Here is a 16,920-nt window from a genome sequence, read left to right on the forward strand (position 1 = left end):
AAGCGCAAGAGCGGGTGAAGAATCAACTTCAAAACCGCACAATACAGTGCAGACATGAAACGAGCACGAATCCTAAAATGCAAAAGGAACCAAAGAACACTGTTAAAGTGCAGAAACGAACCATAATGCATGTGTGCTGAGGTTTATTTCTATATTCACAGAGCTGCATCGGGGCCCCGCTGCAGGGTGGAGACGCAGATAAAGGTTTGCAGAACAGAATATGCAGCGGCGGTTAAAAGAAGAGTCGAGAGGCCAAGTGAGCTTTAAAAATAATCGTGGTTTATAAAACCCAGATATGACAGGATCACCAAAGTGTATACAGAAATACAAATACCATCAGAAAAACCATCATAGAACAGCGTTATACACTCGACATGTACAAACTACTTTGTAAAAGGGACTCGGGGAGGATGGTTCAGCATGTAAGACATTTTCCCTTCATGTCTCTTTAAGTCACATTTAGCCACAATGTAGTTATTCTGTCATCTTTTTCAATTTTAAAGTATCTTATCAAAGTAGAACATCCATCTACCAAACTACAGTTACTATCACGTTCAGCTAGTTTAGAGAAAAGGGTACAAACAACATCGATATCGAGCACTTAAACATCGTGAAGGTTTCAGCAGGCAGTGAAAACAAAACCTTCACTCGTGAGGGGAAAAAGAGGGATGTCAGGGCTTATCATCGTGTAACATCTGTACAAAATCACCCTGTTTTTTGTTTTTGTCAGCGGGTTACACACACTGAACATTTCAGACAGACACTAATCACTAAAACATCTGTTTTTCTCACATCGAAGCACCTTGAAATGCTTCCAGTGAGCAGATAAAGATCCTTCATTAGTTTGATCAGATATTCAAGAAGTACACGGTGGATCAGTTTAGCGGTATCATGTTGTTGTGGTGTGGGTCCTCCCCGGACTGGGATCTCGTCCTGTGCCCTCCCACGGTACTCTGCAGGGCGACTAACAACGATAGATATGATGTCCACAATATTTCCATGCACATTCACAAATGTACGGACAGCGCCGCAGCTTGAGGACGCTGGAGTCCCCCCACCTCGTCCTTCTCCTCGAGCCCCGTTTATATCTAAATACGAAGGAATCACCAACAAGGTACGACTGATCACGTTCTCCATCTTTGTGGATTCGTTTTTTTTTTCTTCTTCTATTTTTATACAAACACGTTTCAACAGATTTACACATGGAGGGGAGAAGTGCGGGACTGTGAACGATCAAAAATCTCCTCGTCGCCTCCAAAATACTGTTTGCTCTGGAGCAGAAATGGCAACGTATGAAATCAATCATTGTCAGTGGCTACAATGATTACTAATATACACATTATGTCAAATAAATTAACATCTATGTACAATGTAAAACAAAAAGCAGCATGCAGGCAAGACAACGGAGCCTTTTTACAAAACTATCTGCTGTAGTGTTTGTGCTCTCTGACACAAGAGAGGCAATGCGTGCGTGCGTGCGTGTGTGTGTCATGTTTAATGTGTGTATAAAGTCATGCTGTGTGTTTAAACGGACAGACGCTCCATCCACGTTCTAAACTCTAAACAGATACGGCACAGTTTGACTTTCCAGCTTTTTCAAGTTCACATTAAGCTCATTGCACTCGGAGGCTTTTCAGCCTTTCAGCCACTGAGGAGGAGGAAAAAAGAAAAGAATCAGAAACAGGAGACATTTCTGTAATAAGTCGGTCTTGTAGCTCCCTGGGCTTTGGCTCATGACTAGTGGGTGGTGACACAGCATAGCCACGGGGAGGAAACCGCGGTAAAGTGAGCCGTCATTTGTGAGCCGCGGTCAAGCCAGCCGCCTCTTATCCGCCGCATAAATTTCCTTGCGCTTTTACACCAGTCTTTACGGTAGCGCCTTTTCGCTTTATGTGCCGATTGAAAGCCTATACCCGCGCGCACGTGCACGCGCGCGAACAGTCGCACGCACATGCGCGCACACAAATTACAATGAAACAGCCCGATACAGTCAATACAATTATGGAAATGTCAGAAATTCATTAAAAATCATCCTGTCCCAGAGAAGTAATCTGTTGAAAGTTGGACCTCAACTACTCAGGATGATTTTTAATGAATTTTTGAAAATTGACATAATTCTATTGTATTGACTGTATTAGAGTGAATAAATGTTTCCATTAATTTCTGAGGAATTCTACAGTAAATCTGGATGAAACTTGGCACACAGGTACAGTAGGTGTCCCAGAGAAGTAATCTGTTGAAAGTTGGACATCAACTACTCAGGATGACTTTTAATGAATTTTTGAAATAAACATAATTGTAGTGTATTGACTGTATTGCACTGAATATGAGTTTACTGTGATTTCTGAGTAATATTACAGTAAATCTGGGTAAAACCTGGCCCAGAGGTAAAGTAGGTGTCCGAGAAGAGGATTGTGTTGAAAGCTTGCCCTCAACTTTTAAGAATGATTTTTAATGAATTTTTGAATATGCAACCAGACTGTCACGATGGCTGTATTGGGCTGTTCCATTGTAATTTGTGTGCGCGAGTCTAGGCTTTCAATCAGGATATAAAGCGAAAAGGCGCTACCGTAAAGACTGGTGTAAAAGCGCAAGGAAATTTATGCGGCGGATAGGAGGCGGCTGGCTTGACCGCGGCTCACAAATGACGGCTCACTTTACCGCGGTGGGAGGAACAGCAGAGCGAGAGGGTCAAACACGCACGCATAGACGCCAGCGTTAAAGCGTCGCCATCGTTTCTCGGACAGCCAGGGGGCCTTTCACAGGAGAAGCTCGAAACTTAAACCAGTAGCTGGTAATAGCATTGGCCAGACACGCGGCGCACTTACTTCAAAATGTAACAGTAACAGCTGAGATAAGTGAAGCAACGCTTGAGCTCAAGTGTGTGTTACAGAAGCAAAGACACCTGATTGTTCTCGTGGCACGAAATTGTCACAGATCGTGGATAATGCGCATTATCCACGATCTGTGGATCTGACATGATCTGTAACCATGGTTACTGTTGTTACAGCCTTAGATGCGAAGGGCTCGAGTTTAAGCTCGGGAAGAGAGCGGGATCACAGAGGGCTTCTAGCATCATCCCAAGCAAGAGCGATTGCAGCAGAAAGAGCATCCGGTGTCAAATCTGCACCAAATCAAGCATGCAGATCCATCCGCTGCGGCGTCCCTCGGGAAATAAAGCCACATGAAGCCGAAAGCTTCATTGTTAAAGAGCTGAGAACGAGCTTATTAAGTGTTTGACCACTGCCAAGTCCCCTCATGGCCTTACATGCAGCCCAGTTTTGTTTTTGTTATTAATCATTATGGATTTTATTGCCCGAACGAAACGACCGTTTACCTGCAGCTGGATGGAAAACCAAATCTGGCAACACCGCCGTCAGTAATCACAGGAATTCTGTTATTTTGGATGGGAGGCGAAACATCTTCATCAACATAAAGAATCCCAGTCGCCTAATTTTCAACCATTACTCAAGACTAACATGGTCCGGAGAACCAATGCAATCATATTAAGACAAGATGCAAAGACATGATCCGGCACATCGGTTTTAAAACTGACGGGACTCACTGAGCTCAGTGAAATCTAAAAGTGCTCCACGGTTTACGTGGGCCGCGTTCCAGAGAGCAGGTTTAGTGAAAACTGGAGTGAAAACTCTGGATTTGATGTTTTAGAGACGGGATTAATCTAAACATCGGGTCAGTTACCGGGGCAACAGACTCTCTATAAGTAAACTGCTCACTGACAGATTTCCTTTAAACAACTTTTAAGGTTTTCTCATTCGTGCAGTCAGTCTTAAAGCACCAAGGGGAACAGAAGCTGGTCCATACAAACAGTCCAATCCCATTTATATGTTAGCTTGTTGTTTATGATGGCTAACGTGGCTGCTTTCATAATAAATCTGTCATCAGTGTAACAGCAGAGTCAGCGACCACGGCATACCACGGATTTATTGCCGGCTCTGCTCTATAGGATACATCCTTCTAGCTCTGTGGGCAGTCAGGAATCTGTCAGGTTGTCCATGAGATGCCCTGCACTGATGCCTGACAGTGCGCACTACTGTAGTAATCACTTTCATTAGCTTTCACGTTGGAGATGACAGGAAGATTTCAGCATCTTCAGCGACTTTCAGGTTCTGAAAGCATTTTAAAATAAGTTTGAGAATCAGGACACATCCGGAGTATCTGGATGAATTCAATTGAATTGAATTCAATAGATGTCTACAGATAATTTATTTTCTACTGTAATTGTGCCAAACTCAGATATATTTTGGTTGGATTCAGTTTAAGTAAAGAATGACTGAGTGGACAATGCTGACTTTGTTTTTCATTTACTTTTATGCTAAATGCGTAGCCCACAGTCAAACCCATTATTGGCTGATGAGCGCTGCACTGATCACGGCTTAGTTTCCTCACACTCAGAGTTGATTTGAAGCAACTCCGATCAGCTTGTTCTGGAGCCGAAAACTTAGAATTTGTTGAACCTGCTTTCTGGAACAGGACCGAGCTGATCAGCTGTACCTCTGCTTATGTTACTGTGATCTCCAGCCTGCAAACTTCAATCTGCTTTTAAACGTTTGGTTTTTATATCAGTTGGCAGGCTTGTTAAAGGAAGCTACCCCAGCCACAGTCACATTCACAAAAAATAAAACTTTGGTAATTAATGTAAAGAAAAGCAACGCATGTACATTTGCTGCAGTTAACAGGGCACGTTCACGCACTAATTAGAGGTCGGGGATAACCGAGGGTCCTAACTCTGAGCTCGTTAAAAATGTGGCACAAGTTCAACCATGAAAAACATTCCAAACATTATAAAACACATCGACAATCAGATGCTCCAACTAGTCTGACTAGTATAAACAACAATGTAAAAGGACTTAACAACTACAACAGAGTCATAATGCACATCAAATATTACAAAGGAACTTCACAGACTTAGAAATGTTTGAATCAAAATTTCCCTTTTTGTGTACAAGTACAAGATTTTGTGTAATAAATGCACTTTTCCTGCAAGTGCCTCCAGGGTTGTGATTGCACACTGATGTTATTACAACTAAAAAAATATTAAAAATTAAAAAAAAAAACAAGGAGATAGAGAGATGGTGTATAAAAAGAATCAACAAGCTGAAACCAGTTGATTTGTTCTGATATGCTGTGATATGCGTGTAGAGTCCTTCCTCAGGTTTGTGTTTGTTAGTCTTTTGATTGGCTTTGTCTTCTCCCTGTTGATCCTAGTGTAGGTGTGCAAACAGTCGTCGGTAGCCTATTTTATGCAGCGTCTTCTAAACAAATTCAGGAAATAAAAGAAGAATCTACAGAAAAGTAAACAACAGATATTAAAAAAAGTCCGATTAAAAAACAGAAGAGGATAATCCCCGGGCAGTGCGGTCTTATCTCGCCGGTTATGTGCAGAAGGTTTCCCTTGATGTCTGTCCATCTGTCTGACTGTGTGGCTGTTTGTCTGGGTGGCATTAGCTCTCTCCTCACCTGCAGCGATATTATACTATACTTGTGCTTCAGCGGGTCTATCTCTGTGTGTGTTTCTACATTATAGGTGTGTGTGTGTTGTTTCCATACTTATAAAGACCAACTGTACTTACAAGGACGTAAAGATGAGGTAAGTTTCCCAGAGGTGAGGACAGTGACTGATGGTCCTCACTGCTTTAAAGGTTTCGAGACTGAAGGGTAGGCCTGCGCGTTAACACTACGAGGGAGGAGCTTTGAGGTCAGGCGTTAGCGAACGAGGTCTTTATAAGTACAGTGTCGTAAAGTGTGTGTTTGTGTGCGTGCGTGTGCCGATGTTGTGGACTCAGCTGAAGGCCTCATCGTCAGTATCTTCAATTAGCACCTTGGTGTCCTTCTTCGATCTGAAATAAAGACGATTAAAAAAAGAAAATCAGACGTTATCTGACAAAACCGAGACTTCATTTCACGTTGCGTTACTTATACATTACTAACTATTTAAAACAACTGCATGGACTGCTTTTTCATGCACTCAGTTCAGTATTGTCTTCACACAAGTCCAGACACTATGTGGGCAGCAGCACCGGGCCACCTGCAGGAGCCATGCAAACCATGCCATGAAGCTCCCGGTGCACAGTTACTGTGCTGATGTTAATGGAGGTTTGTGTAACACTGTGTAACACTTTGTGACTTTAATTCAGACAAAGGCATATACAGCATTTTACAAATTTATCAGACCACCTGTCATAAAAACAAGAAAACACATGTCACAGTAATATTTTTTAAATCATATTTTACTTCTCTGAGAAGTTGGAAATTAATCAAGAATGACACTCAGCCGCTAAAACTACTTTTGTGTTCAGGAATGAAAGTAAATCAGTGTCATTTTACATATTCATAAAAAAAGTTTTTTGTAAAACAGCAATAATTATATTTTAGCATTAAAATGTAAAATTTCTGCACATACGATTGGATTTTTGGTATCTCTTCATAGCTCAAACACCAGGATGTGGGAAAAGTTAAGTTCAGATCCTGGGTTTCCTTGATTGCTCAACATAAGGGACCTCAGCTGTACAGCCTCTAATGCAACATCTGGATACTTCCTCTACTGAAGGAACAACTGTTTTTTTCGATTTCAAATGGGTGTAGTATCTTTGAACACATTTAATTAATGAAAAAATGTTCAGTGTGACAGTTTTATAATCTCCAGGAGCAACGACGAGGAATGTGTAATCCTTCCATATCTGATGTTTAATAGAAGTATAACTTCTTTCATCTACAGTAATACCAGCTCTGCACTCGTCTTCAAAGTGAAATAAAAGTGCACGATGTCTGGCACACACGTGGTTTCTTACTGTGAGGTGGACAGCAGGGGGCGTCGGAGCGACAGGCTGTGGGACCTCTTCCAGGTCTTCTTGCCCGAGCGGTTCCGGACTCCGTCCTCCTGGTCCATCATCTGTTCCAGCAGCGTCTGGTCGTCAGCGTTGAGCGGCGCCACAGAGATATCCCGGACCGCACGAAACTCACCGCAGTTGTTCAGGTGCTCGTTCTCCAGACGGAAGAAGTTCCACACAAAGCGCCTGCAGTGAGGAAGGTGAGGAGGACGACACGAGTCACCGTGGGTGCTCTGCGAAGCTCGTCGTAAGGAACAAACTTTGTTCAGACCCACCTGAAGACCTCAAGAGGAGCCAGCATGGTGGCCAAGATGTCGCCCACAGAGTTGATCTTGGTCGTTGTGATCAGAGAAATCTGGATCGTCCAAGCAAAACGCAGGATCACATCTTCCACAATAGCACAGTAGTAGTAGGCCTGGACACAGAGCAGACGGGGTTAGTGTCTGTTTGGGTGGGACGGGCACGGGGATTAAACCAGACGCTACCTTATGTGGATAAACGATTTCTTCCCTGAGGAAGATGTTTTCGCCAGCTCCACGATCAAACAGACCCCAGTCCATACGCAGATCCCAGATCAGTGTGTACAGGGAGCTGATGATTGAAGACACAATCAGAAGGTAGAAGAAGGTGTTGGCGTCTGCGTGACTTTGCTCTGAAAGAAAACACACGAACACAACTTGTGTCAGAGGCTTGCATTCAAGAACTCCTCTGGTTTTAGCTGCAGTAAAGAGAAATGCAACAGCATCAGCACACTCAGAGCAGGGTCGCAACTTTTCTATTATCACTTTTACCACTAGAGGGAGCCCTCCTGCCACGAGTAGACCAGCATTGATTGATTGAACAGATACCCTTAGAGAGCTATAACACTTCAGTGTTCACTTTTCATTATGCCTGCACTAAAATCTACACACTTGCAGCCCACAGCATAAAAACAGAGTGTGAAAAGGTGTTAAGGCTCGGTAAAGTAACCAGACTGTTTTTCATTGTCTTTAATCGGAACAGTTTCATATGCAAATAATCAGCGCCAGTTAGAGCGCCACCTAGTGGGAACAGGAAAGATCAAGTTTTGTCCTCTTCACAGGTTCATTACATGCACCCCAAAGGTCGTCTGCATTAACTTCAGGCCCTGGTGATGCCTTACTGTGAAAATTGTGAGTTTTTATTTAAGACCACGCCCTGTTGGCATGGTGATTCACCATTAACGGGTAAGCTGCAGATGAGGAGCTGGGAAAGCTTCAAAAGTCACGCCTCGAACGCGATGAAGGCTGTCATGTTTCATTGGTTTTTTCCCTGGGTGTGGGAAAATGGCTCTATAGCGCCACCTGTTTAAATAGTGGTTTTAGGGACTCCTGAAAATGTACATAGCATGTCTGTTTGCACTTTTTATGGGTCATTTGTGTCAGAGGTCAAGGGGAGCCGTGACACTGTCATGAAAACTTTAAATGTACTTATGTGGTACATGTAGTTTCGACTTTCGCTGCCATGAGGCCAGGTCTCTATTGGAAATGAAATGTTTAATCTCAATGAGATTTTTTACCTGGATAAATAAAGGACCAACATTTGCCTAGGTTCCTGCAGAGACGGGCACCTACTGGTCAGAGACAGACCCACAGAGGTCTTTGGGCTGTGCCTGAGAGAACTCATGCAGACACATGGCACTTTTAACCTTCACACACTCACACTCGGATGGATACAGCAAAGAGCACTTATGGGATGCAGCATCCTACCCAAGGATACTTCCCCATGTAGGTTGGAGGGTTGAACCAGTGACTTTTTACTAAAGGAAGCCGAGACCTTCTTGCTGTAAGGTGATAATGCTAAATAAAACAGGACCTGATGTTATGACAGTAGATTTTATTTCTCTAAAAAACAAAAGTAAGTCCTAAACCCCCCTCCCCTCCTCACTCTGCCTTCTGAGACATGAATGAAGGATTAATCGTGATAATTATTATTAGTTCAAGTGCTCTCAGCTGTGGGCTGTACAACAATCTGCAGTTAGTTTACAGCTGATTGATGTACTGCGTAATGTCACAGTGTTTTTATAGCTGTGCTCAGCAGCGCCCGCGTGTCTCTGTGGGAGCCGTGCAGATGTGATTTCCTTGTTCCTCAGTGGGCGCCGATGTATAAATCAGCACCCGATGGCCTTTCACATCGACTCGCACAGACGGCAGCCACCAGGCAGAGATCGGGCTCGCTCTCATTTGTCATAGTCACTGTTCTACGTGCCTCCAGCCTACGAGACGCCAGGAATCAGAGCCGGGACAACAGAGAATTACTGCTGTTCTGTTAGCCGCTGCCTCCATTGTGCTGTTTGCTGCATCAGCTGAGCGACGGGATGGAACCGGTCCCTACGGCCACACCGAGGTCTCCCAGCTGTAGATTAGACTTAGTCCCAGACAACAGACTCTTTTCACTGGAGAATATCCACCGATGTGATTTCCTTTAGCTTTAACGTACTGAGGTATTTAATCCTCCACTCGCTGATGCTGTCTTTCCACAAGGATGGGTCACTGTTGGGCCATTAGGAGGTCAACCATGGTGGGATGGGCATTGATTGAACTGGTCAGGATGGGCTAACGGTGCTTACTGGCTCCTGTCACACACACTCAACCTCTATTTTCTTTTCAAACACACACACTGTTGTTGTCTTGGCCAGTCGTGCTGATAAAGACAGAGCACATCTTTTGCAACAGGTCAACAGGACTTGAAAACAACAAGAATGGCTGCTGTTGAATTATTTTTCAGCTTTTCCTTTTCACTGAATCCAGCACTCGTCCTCACAGCGCGGTTTGTTCTTCATTCTCTTACTTCAGTTCATTTTCACTTTGTGTCCCATGTTTTTGGCTTAGTTAGCAGTTACAAACACAGACACGTATGAGGGAATTTTTGATGCAGGCCAAGAATTCCACACCGAGCGAACTGTGAGGGCGTGAAACATGAAGGTAGGCAGAAGGTTAACGTGGAAGTAGACAGCTCCCCCCACACTTCCACGGCGCTGTCACAAAGGCCAGATGACCTTAGATATTGAAACACCATCCAATTCTTCATCTTTCAGTTATTCCCTTTTGGAGCTTCCCACCCCGTCCGTTGCGAGGATGCACACCAACCCTCCTCTTTTCCTCCTGCCTGATGCATCCAGAATCATATTTCTCTGTCGTGTCCTCGCCTCCCTCTGGTGTCCTTACTTTCGTGCTACTTGCTGTTCTTCCAACACCCAGAGCAACGTCTGGTGTCTGACAGTCCACAGCATCATAATTATACAGGTCATACATTTATTTCATAATAAAGGTGAAAGCAAATAACTTTGCAAACAGCGTATCATCAGCGTTTAAATGGTTGGATATTGTTCCACCTGAAACACTTGACTACATTAGCTGGTTATCACCTTACATGTGTTTTCAGTGGGGCTGATTTCCCCTTTGGTTTTACTATTAAGAGCCACTGTCATTTATTGCAGCCCTCACTTGTCCAGCATCACCAGGAAGAAGCTTAAAAAGACGAATAGAAACCCAAAAGTACTGGTGCAAAGAGATAACATGATATTTAAAATTAGAGAAAAGTCCAACAATTCAGATATTTTTTTTCTTTAATACCTCATTAATGATCTGATTTATCTTGTGCCCTGCTGGAGAGACTTGCAGCCTCACTTTATGAATAAACCATGTAAATGTCATTCGATCAGCTACAACAGCACAATGCAAAGGGTTAATGCATAAGTACAAACAGCCTAATACTTCTGTAGTATTATAGTATTACATGATAACAAATACAGCCCCAGCGTCAGTTTTAGGTGCTTTTAGTTTGAATATTTTATAGACATTTTCTGATAATGCCTTTGTGTTCAAAGCAGGGTTTAAACGCTATTTTTACCCTGTTGTCTCAGTGCTTTCAGATAAATCAAGGATCTGAGTGTTTATTCAGCTCAGACTTCTTCCAACCTAATATGATACCTACAGCTTTATTTGAATTATTTTACCTGTTAGCTCCATCTCAACATGTGCACTTTATCAGATTTCCACCTTGTATCTGAATCGAGATGTGCTTCACTGATAATAACAAGAGTCTGCTTTTGGGGTTTGCAGGGGTGAATCAGAGTTCAAACAGATGGCGAGAGAGACTCAAAGCAGAGCTTTTATCTGTTTTCAGTAAACGTGAGTACGTGTTTGACTAGAGCTGTGTCGGTGTGTGTGCTGTGATTCCTGTCCTGATAATGAACGAGGGGTCAGTGCATGAAATTAAGTTGTAAAAGCTGTCAGTTCAGCCTCATCTCTATTCCAGCAGAGTCCAGCAGGCATGCGTTCAGCCCGGGGCTGGTAATTACACTCCTCTCCTCTCCTCCATTACTTCCGGTTTGATATCTTTTAAATATTAGTATCTCCTCCCTTTCATGTCCTCACTTGCCCCTGCTGCACCCTTGCTTTCTCTCCAACCTCTTCGCATTAAATTTCCCATTTTACTTTCCTCTCAGCGGCTATCGCTTCTAAATTTAGGGATTCTTCTCTACAGCCGTCTCAGTCCGTTTCCACCCGTCACCACCACAGTTAACCTCACACAGACCAGCAGGAGTCGTGTTCCTCAAGGTTATTTTAGATGTTTTACAGGATTTGGTGTTACAGATGGAGGGATCTCTTTAAAACCATGCCTGCAGTGACTCTACACTGCACTTTGGGGTTTACCTTTAACATCACATTTTCCCGTCTCCCTGCTAGCACAAGGCTGCGTTTCTCTTTCTGCCCGTCAAACATCGTTTTCTTCTGCCTTTGCCTTCCCTCTGGATAGATCCCAAGAATTTAAATTAGCATTAGGCCTGCAGCTCCTCTGCATCTCAAACAGTGATAAGTCTCAGGCTGCTGTACATAAAGCAGATTCCGTATTGATCCCGAGAAAAGCAGCTGCTTTACTGTCAGGCCTCAGTGCAGCTACACAGTTTGGGAACTCTGCCCACACCAGGAAATCCTCCAGCATCTCTCAGGTTACAGGCCTCAGAGCCTCTGCTGAGATTACAGTTTCATGACAATGTCCAATCAGCTGCTCGCAGCAGTGAGCTGAGCGTTTCCTCTGAGGGGAGAAATCTGCTCAGTTTTGCTGAATCACATTAAAAAATATGATTCAACACACACAGATTACTTAATTTCCACTTTGGCCCATACAGACCACAGAGGAGACTGTGCCTCTTAATTTTACAGATTTTGATCAGCAAATGGAAGCACGAGCCAATGGACACCACTCAGTCCTCTATGGAGAATCCTGTGATTTATTTCCTTCCTTTTGCTTCCCGGAGGTCTGTGTGGGCAGTTCCAGGAATCGGCAAGGTGATGTGGCAGCGAGGTCACAATGGAAGCGTTAGTGATGAAGGTGACACATCCACTCGCAGGCGCTGGGACCTTTGCCAGATCCCGACTGACACTCCAGACAGCTTTTACAGCCGGACCGAGCGGTGTGAACATGATACCAACCTGCTGTCTTTGCTGTCAGGTCTGCTGGGCGATGCAGGCAGACTTGGCACCGTCCTGTCCGCAGTAAGGCTCCAGCGAATATCAGCGCTAAAGGCTCCTTCGTACATCGACTCTGTATTTTTAGTGTGTCTGAGGCTCTTATTGCTTCTTTACCAGATTTGGATTCAGGTTATTCTGATATTGGCAGCCGCATTCAGCCATCAAAGCCTATTTATGTAGGAAATACTCAAACGATCTCCTCAACAGGCAGTTTCCTCAACCATTTATTCAACGTCCGTGTCTGTGTCTGTGGAGCCGTCTTCCCACCCTCCTCCTTCACTTAACCAGCGATCAGCCTTGGCCTCCATTATCATGCTGGATGAAAGACAGCTTCATACAGAATAACACATGAAGGGAGGCCATTAGTCTAAGGGTACACAGGCTTCAGACCAGAGGAGGAAGGAGGATATGGTTTAATGGACGCCTTTCCTACTGAGATGGAAGAAAAAAAAGAAAAAGAGGTCTGTCTCTCCTTCTGGTTCCTCCAGTATCACTGACGGTCAGCTTGGGAAGCAAATGCACTGATTTAAATTTAAATCGAAGAGAAAAAAGCCAAACCGAGAAATAGCATTTAATGATTTAAAAGGTTGCAGATGAAGTTTCCTTGCTGGCATTTTGCTGGAAAATAAATATATCGGCGAGCAAAATGCCAGCAAGGGTTTAAATAGAAAAGCAGCTTTGAAAGGAGACGTGTGAACAAATATCTGCGATGCAGACGGGAAATGCAAAGCTGCGTGCTAAAGAGATGCTTTTACTGCCCGAGCGTCTCTGAACATGAATTCCTTTGTGATTTGGCTTCTGAATCAGAATAATTTTAATCATTTCAGGGTAATTACGAAGCTGTTACGGAGAGAGTGACTCGACTATTAATGCTCTCTTTTTACATCCAACCTGCTCGTAATTTCAAATCTCTGCCTTTTCTTTTTAAATCCTCGACTTTCACCGATCTGCTGCCTCTCCTCTGTCTGACCTCCTGAACCGAGAGCAGAGCCTTGCTTACATACAGCTGTGTTTGACAGACCTCTCCCATTCTCTTTATAAAGCTCCAGGCATGGAAACCAAGGCCAGCTTCTAGCATTTGCGCTCAAGGTCACCTCAGCTCTTTGAGTACACACAGCTCCACACAAAAGGCTAAAATGCCTTTTGTGTGGAGCTGACATGTTCCTGTAATACACGAAACACACGGAAACTGTCGACTCTTCAGCTCGAGACTGACCGTGTCTGCGTTGGGTTCCTCTTTGATTCGAAGCACTGCAAATGACATAAGCTGTTATATAACGTCTGCCCAGCTGATACCTCAGTGTACACGTGCTTATCAGTCCCGTCTCCTACCTTCGTGTGTGGCGTAGAGGGCGGCAAAGGTGACAACAAAGAAGGTGGTAGAATATTTCCCAGCGTTCACCAGGTGCGGGAAGGCCCTCTTTGTGTCACGGTAACGCCTCAAGCACTGGATGAAACGCAGCCAAGCAGGCAGACACTGGATGATGGCACGGAGACCGTAGGAGTAGCTGTGGCACATGAAGTCTCGGGAACCTACAACAATATAAAACAGAGCACTGTTCACTCCAGTGTGTGTGTGATCAGGGAAAAATGCACTCGTCCTCACAGCGCGGTTTGAATTATGTTAAAATGCTCTTCATAGACTACAGCTCTGCATTTAACACCATAATTCCCTCCACACTCACCACCAAGCTGGAGCATCTGGGACTCAGCTCATCTATGTGTCAGTGGATCTCCAACTTCCTAACTGGCAGACCACAGGCAGTAAGGATGGGCGGACATGTCTCAGCCTCCACCACTCTCAGCACTGGAGCCCCCCAGGGGTGTGTTCTGAGCCCCCTGCTGTACTCTTTGTACACATATGACTGTGTGGCCACTACCAGCTCCACCACCATCATCAAGTTTGCTGACGACACCGTCGTGGTGGGCCTGATCTCTGATAACAACGAGACGGCCTACCTGAAGGAGATTAGGAATCTGGAGAACTGGTGCCAGAGGAACAACCTCCTTCTAAACGTCAGTAAGACAAAGGAGCTGATAGTGGACTTCAGCACTAAGCAGGAGAGGAACTACCAGACCCCCGTCATCAACGAGTGCCCAGTGGAGAGAGTGGACAGCTTCAAATACCTCGGAGTTCACATCACGCAGGACCTGTCATGGTCCTGTCACATCAACACCGTGGTGAAAAAGGCCCGACAGCGTCTCTACCACCTCAGACGCTTGAGAGACTTCCAACTGCCCTCCAAGGTGCTCAGGAACTTTTACTCGTGCACCATAGAGAGCATCCTGGCGGGAAACATCTTAACCTGGTTCGGGAACAGCACCATGCAGGACAGACGAGCTCTACAGAGGGTTGTGCGGTCAGCTGAGCGCACCATCCGCTCCGAGCTCCCTGACCTGCACTCAAGCTACAGCAGGCGGTGCTGGACCAAGGCCAGGAAGATGGTGAAGGACCTCAGCCATCCCAACAACAGACTGTTCTCTCTGCTGAGGTCAGGAAAGCGATTCCGCTCCCTGAAGACCAACACAGAGAGACTGAGGAGGAGCTTCTTCCCGCAGGCGATACGGTCTCTCAATCACACCACCACACAGTACTGACCCACACATACGGTTCTTACACACACACTGGACTTTCTGGACATTGTTTTCACTTAATTACTTAAATCACGCTGCTGTTATTGTGTATATATTTATTTATATTTCTTCATACATTCTTATATATTTCTATATTGTGTATTTTGTTGTACAGTTATTTTATTCTCAACTTTAATTTATATATTTTATCTTATTCTCCCAGTTAAATTTACCCTTCATTCTAATTTGTGTTGTACAGTTATTTCATTTTTAACCTTAATTTATATTTTATTCCTTCCTAGTTAAATTTACCCTTTTTAATTTTTCATATTTATTTCCTATCTTATTCATAGCCTTTTCCTTTTTTGTTTTCTTTAGGTCACGAGCAGTCGTCCAAGCATTTCACTGCATATCGTACTGTGTATGACTGTGTACGTGACAAATAAAATTTGAATTTGAATTTTGAATTTGAATTTGTTTTTATGTTTCTACTGTGCATGCTTTTCCAGTAAACAAAAGCAGAGCATAACGCCTCACCTCCAAAGTCGGGTAACAGGCCCTTGCTGTTGCTCCACTGCAGCTCGAAGATGTAGAAGCAGAAGAGATACTCCAGGTCCATGAGAGTAAACACCAGAGAGTTGAGCTGATCAGCCAGCCAGAAGTCTGCAAACTCCACCCGGTGAAACGGCGCGGTGAAAACACGAAACTGAAGAATGAAAAGACGAATGGTGAAAACAGAAAATGTGCAACAAAAACCTGAAAAATGCTTCTTGCGTTTCAGAAAACGCCCCAGCTGACCTCCCTGCAACAAACCTTACCTGGGACGTCATGCTGCAATTACCCCGAGTCTGCGGTTCATCACTGAGACTGAATTAGCCAACAAATTATTTGCATGCAAATCCTGCAGTACTTTACGAGGGAAGTGCAAAGCCGAGGGAGACACCTAACGCAGTGGGATAAAGCCTCCGGTCTACCTTATCAGCACGCCACAGGACGCTCTAATGAGTCATGCTTTTGTGCCTGTGCACATGAATTTGTGTATTTGCGTGCCACTAATTATTAGTGAACACAAAGACATGAAAGGAGCTGGCTGTGCTCTGCAGCCTGCTTCTACGGGCGTGTTATTTGGGATATGACTTTGGCAGGGGTTCAGTTATTGACCACGCTTTGTAAAATGATACAACCCTGCTCGACTTTTTCCATTTAACCCCCCCCCCCCCGCGGCTACATCTGACATTCAGGAGCGAATGCACACACCCTCCTAAACCCCACATACTCTTTATTCCCTACAAATGTCACACAGTATTGATATCTTTTGTTTTTGCACATATTAGCTGATTTCTTTTAACCCGTCAGTCAAAGTCAGCATCGATCGAGTGGCCATCTCACTCATATCCACTCCGTGTGTTGTTGTCTAAAGGCTAAGACTGCTGCACTCATGGTAACGTCTTCATTTCTTGAGCAAACACTTGTAATTCAGCTGCTAGCTCTGCAATTTGTCCTGTAATGAAATCTTATACTGTTTGTCATCAGAGGCAACACGCACACCTGACATGGATACATGTGATCTCATTACTAGTAAGAAAACACACTGTTTACTCCAATGAAACAATAATCCAACACTTCATATCTACTCTAATTCTATGCTGCCATCATGAGTGTGCAGGACCAATCAAGAGTGAGACTGACTGTGAAGCCCAATCAGAGGAGGAGGGCTGAGGACTGCGGGGAGCTGCGAAAGAAGGGACACGAATACGAGCAGGGGGTCTTCTGCTGATGCTGGGGGACAGGTGGGGAGAAGGAGGGGGGATGAGGGGCTGAAGGAGAAGTGGAAGAAGAGGAGGAGGGAAAGGAGGAGCTCGGGGCATCAACATACTGATAGATCTATGCCTGTAATGATTGCACAGTCACAGCCTCCACCTCCCCAGAGACAAGCTGCATTCTATTATCCCTCACCCCCTGCCCTCTTTGTCACCACACACACACACACACACACACAC

The 16,920-nt window shown here is 44.5% G+C and overlaps 1 protein-coding gene across 1 annotated transcript in view; it reads right to left on the reverse strand.

Annotated features, from left to right (window-relative positions):
- Window positions 1-2,880: 2,880 nt before the first annotated feature.
- Window positions 2,881-16,920, reverse strand: part of xpr1a (xenotropic and polytropic retrovirus receptor 1a) — a 73,992-nt gene continuing 59,952 nt past the window's right edge. Inside the window, exons 10-15 of the mRNA XM_085397771.1 lie at window positions 15,458-15,626; window positions 13,679-13,879; window positions 7,337-7,503; window positions 7,127-7,266; window positions 6,813-7,037; window positions 2,881-5,861 (exon numbers count right to left, since the gene is read on the reverse strand). Coding sequence (XP_085253897.1) covers window positions 5,804-5,861; window positions 6,813-7,037; window positions 7,127-7,266; window positions 7,337-7,503; window positions 13,679-13,879; window positions 15,458-15,626 — 960 coding nt within the window. The 3' untranslated portion in view covers window positions 2,881-5,803. The remainder of the gene's footprint in view (window positions 5,862-6,812; window positions 7,038-7,126; window positions 7,267-7,336; window positions 7,504-13,678; window positions 13,880-15,457; window positions 15,627-16,920) is intronic.

The sequence above is a fragment of the Rhamphochromis longiceps genome, linkage group LG23, assembly GCF_057381845.1.
Source record: "Rhamphochromis longiceps isolate RC_006_pf linkage group LG23, R_longiceps_female_GT1.1, whole genome shotgun sequence".
Taxonomy (NCBI): domain Eukaryota; kingdom Metazoa; phylum Chordata; class Actinopteri; order Cichliformes; family Cichlidae; genus Rhamphochromis; species Rhamphochromis longiceps.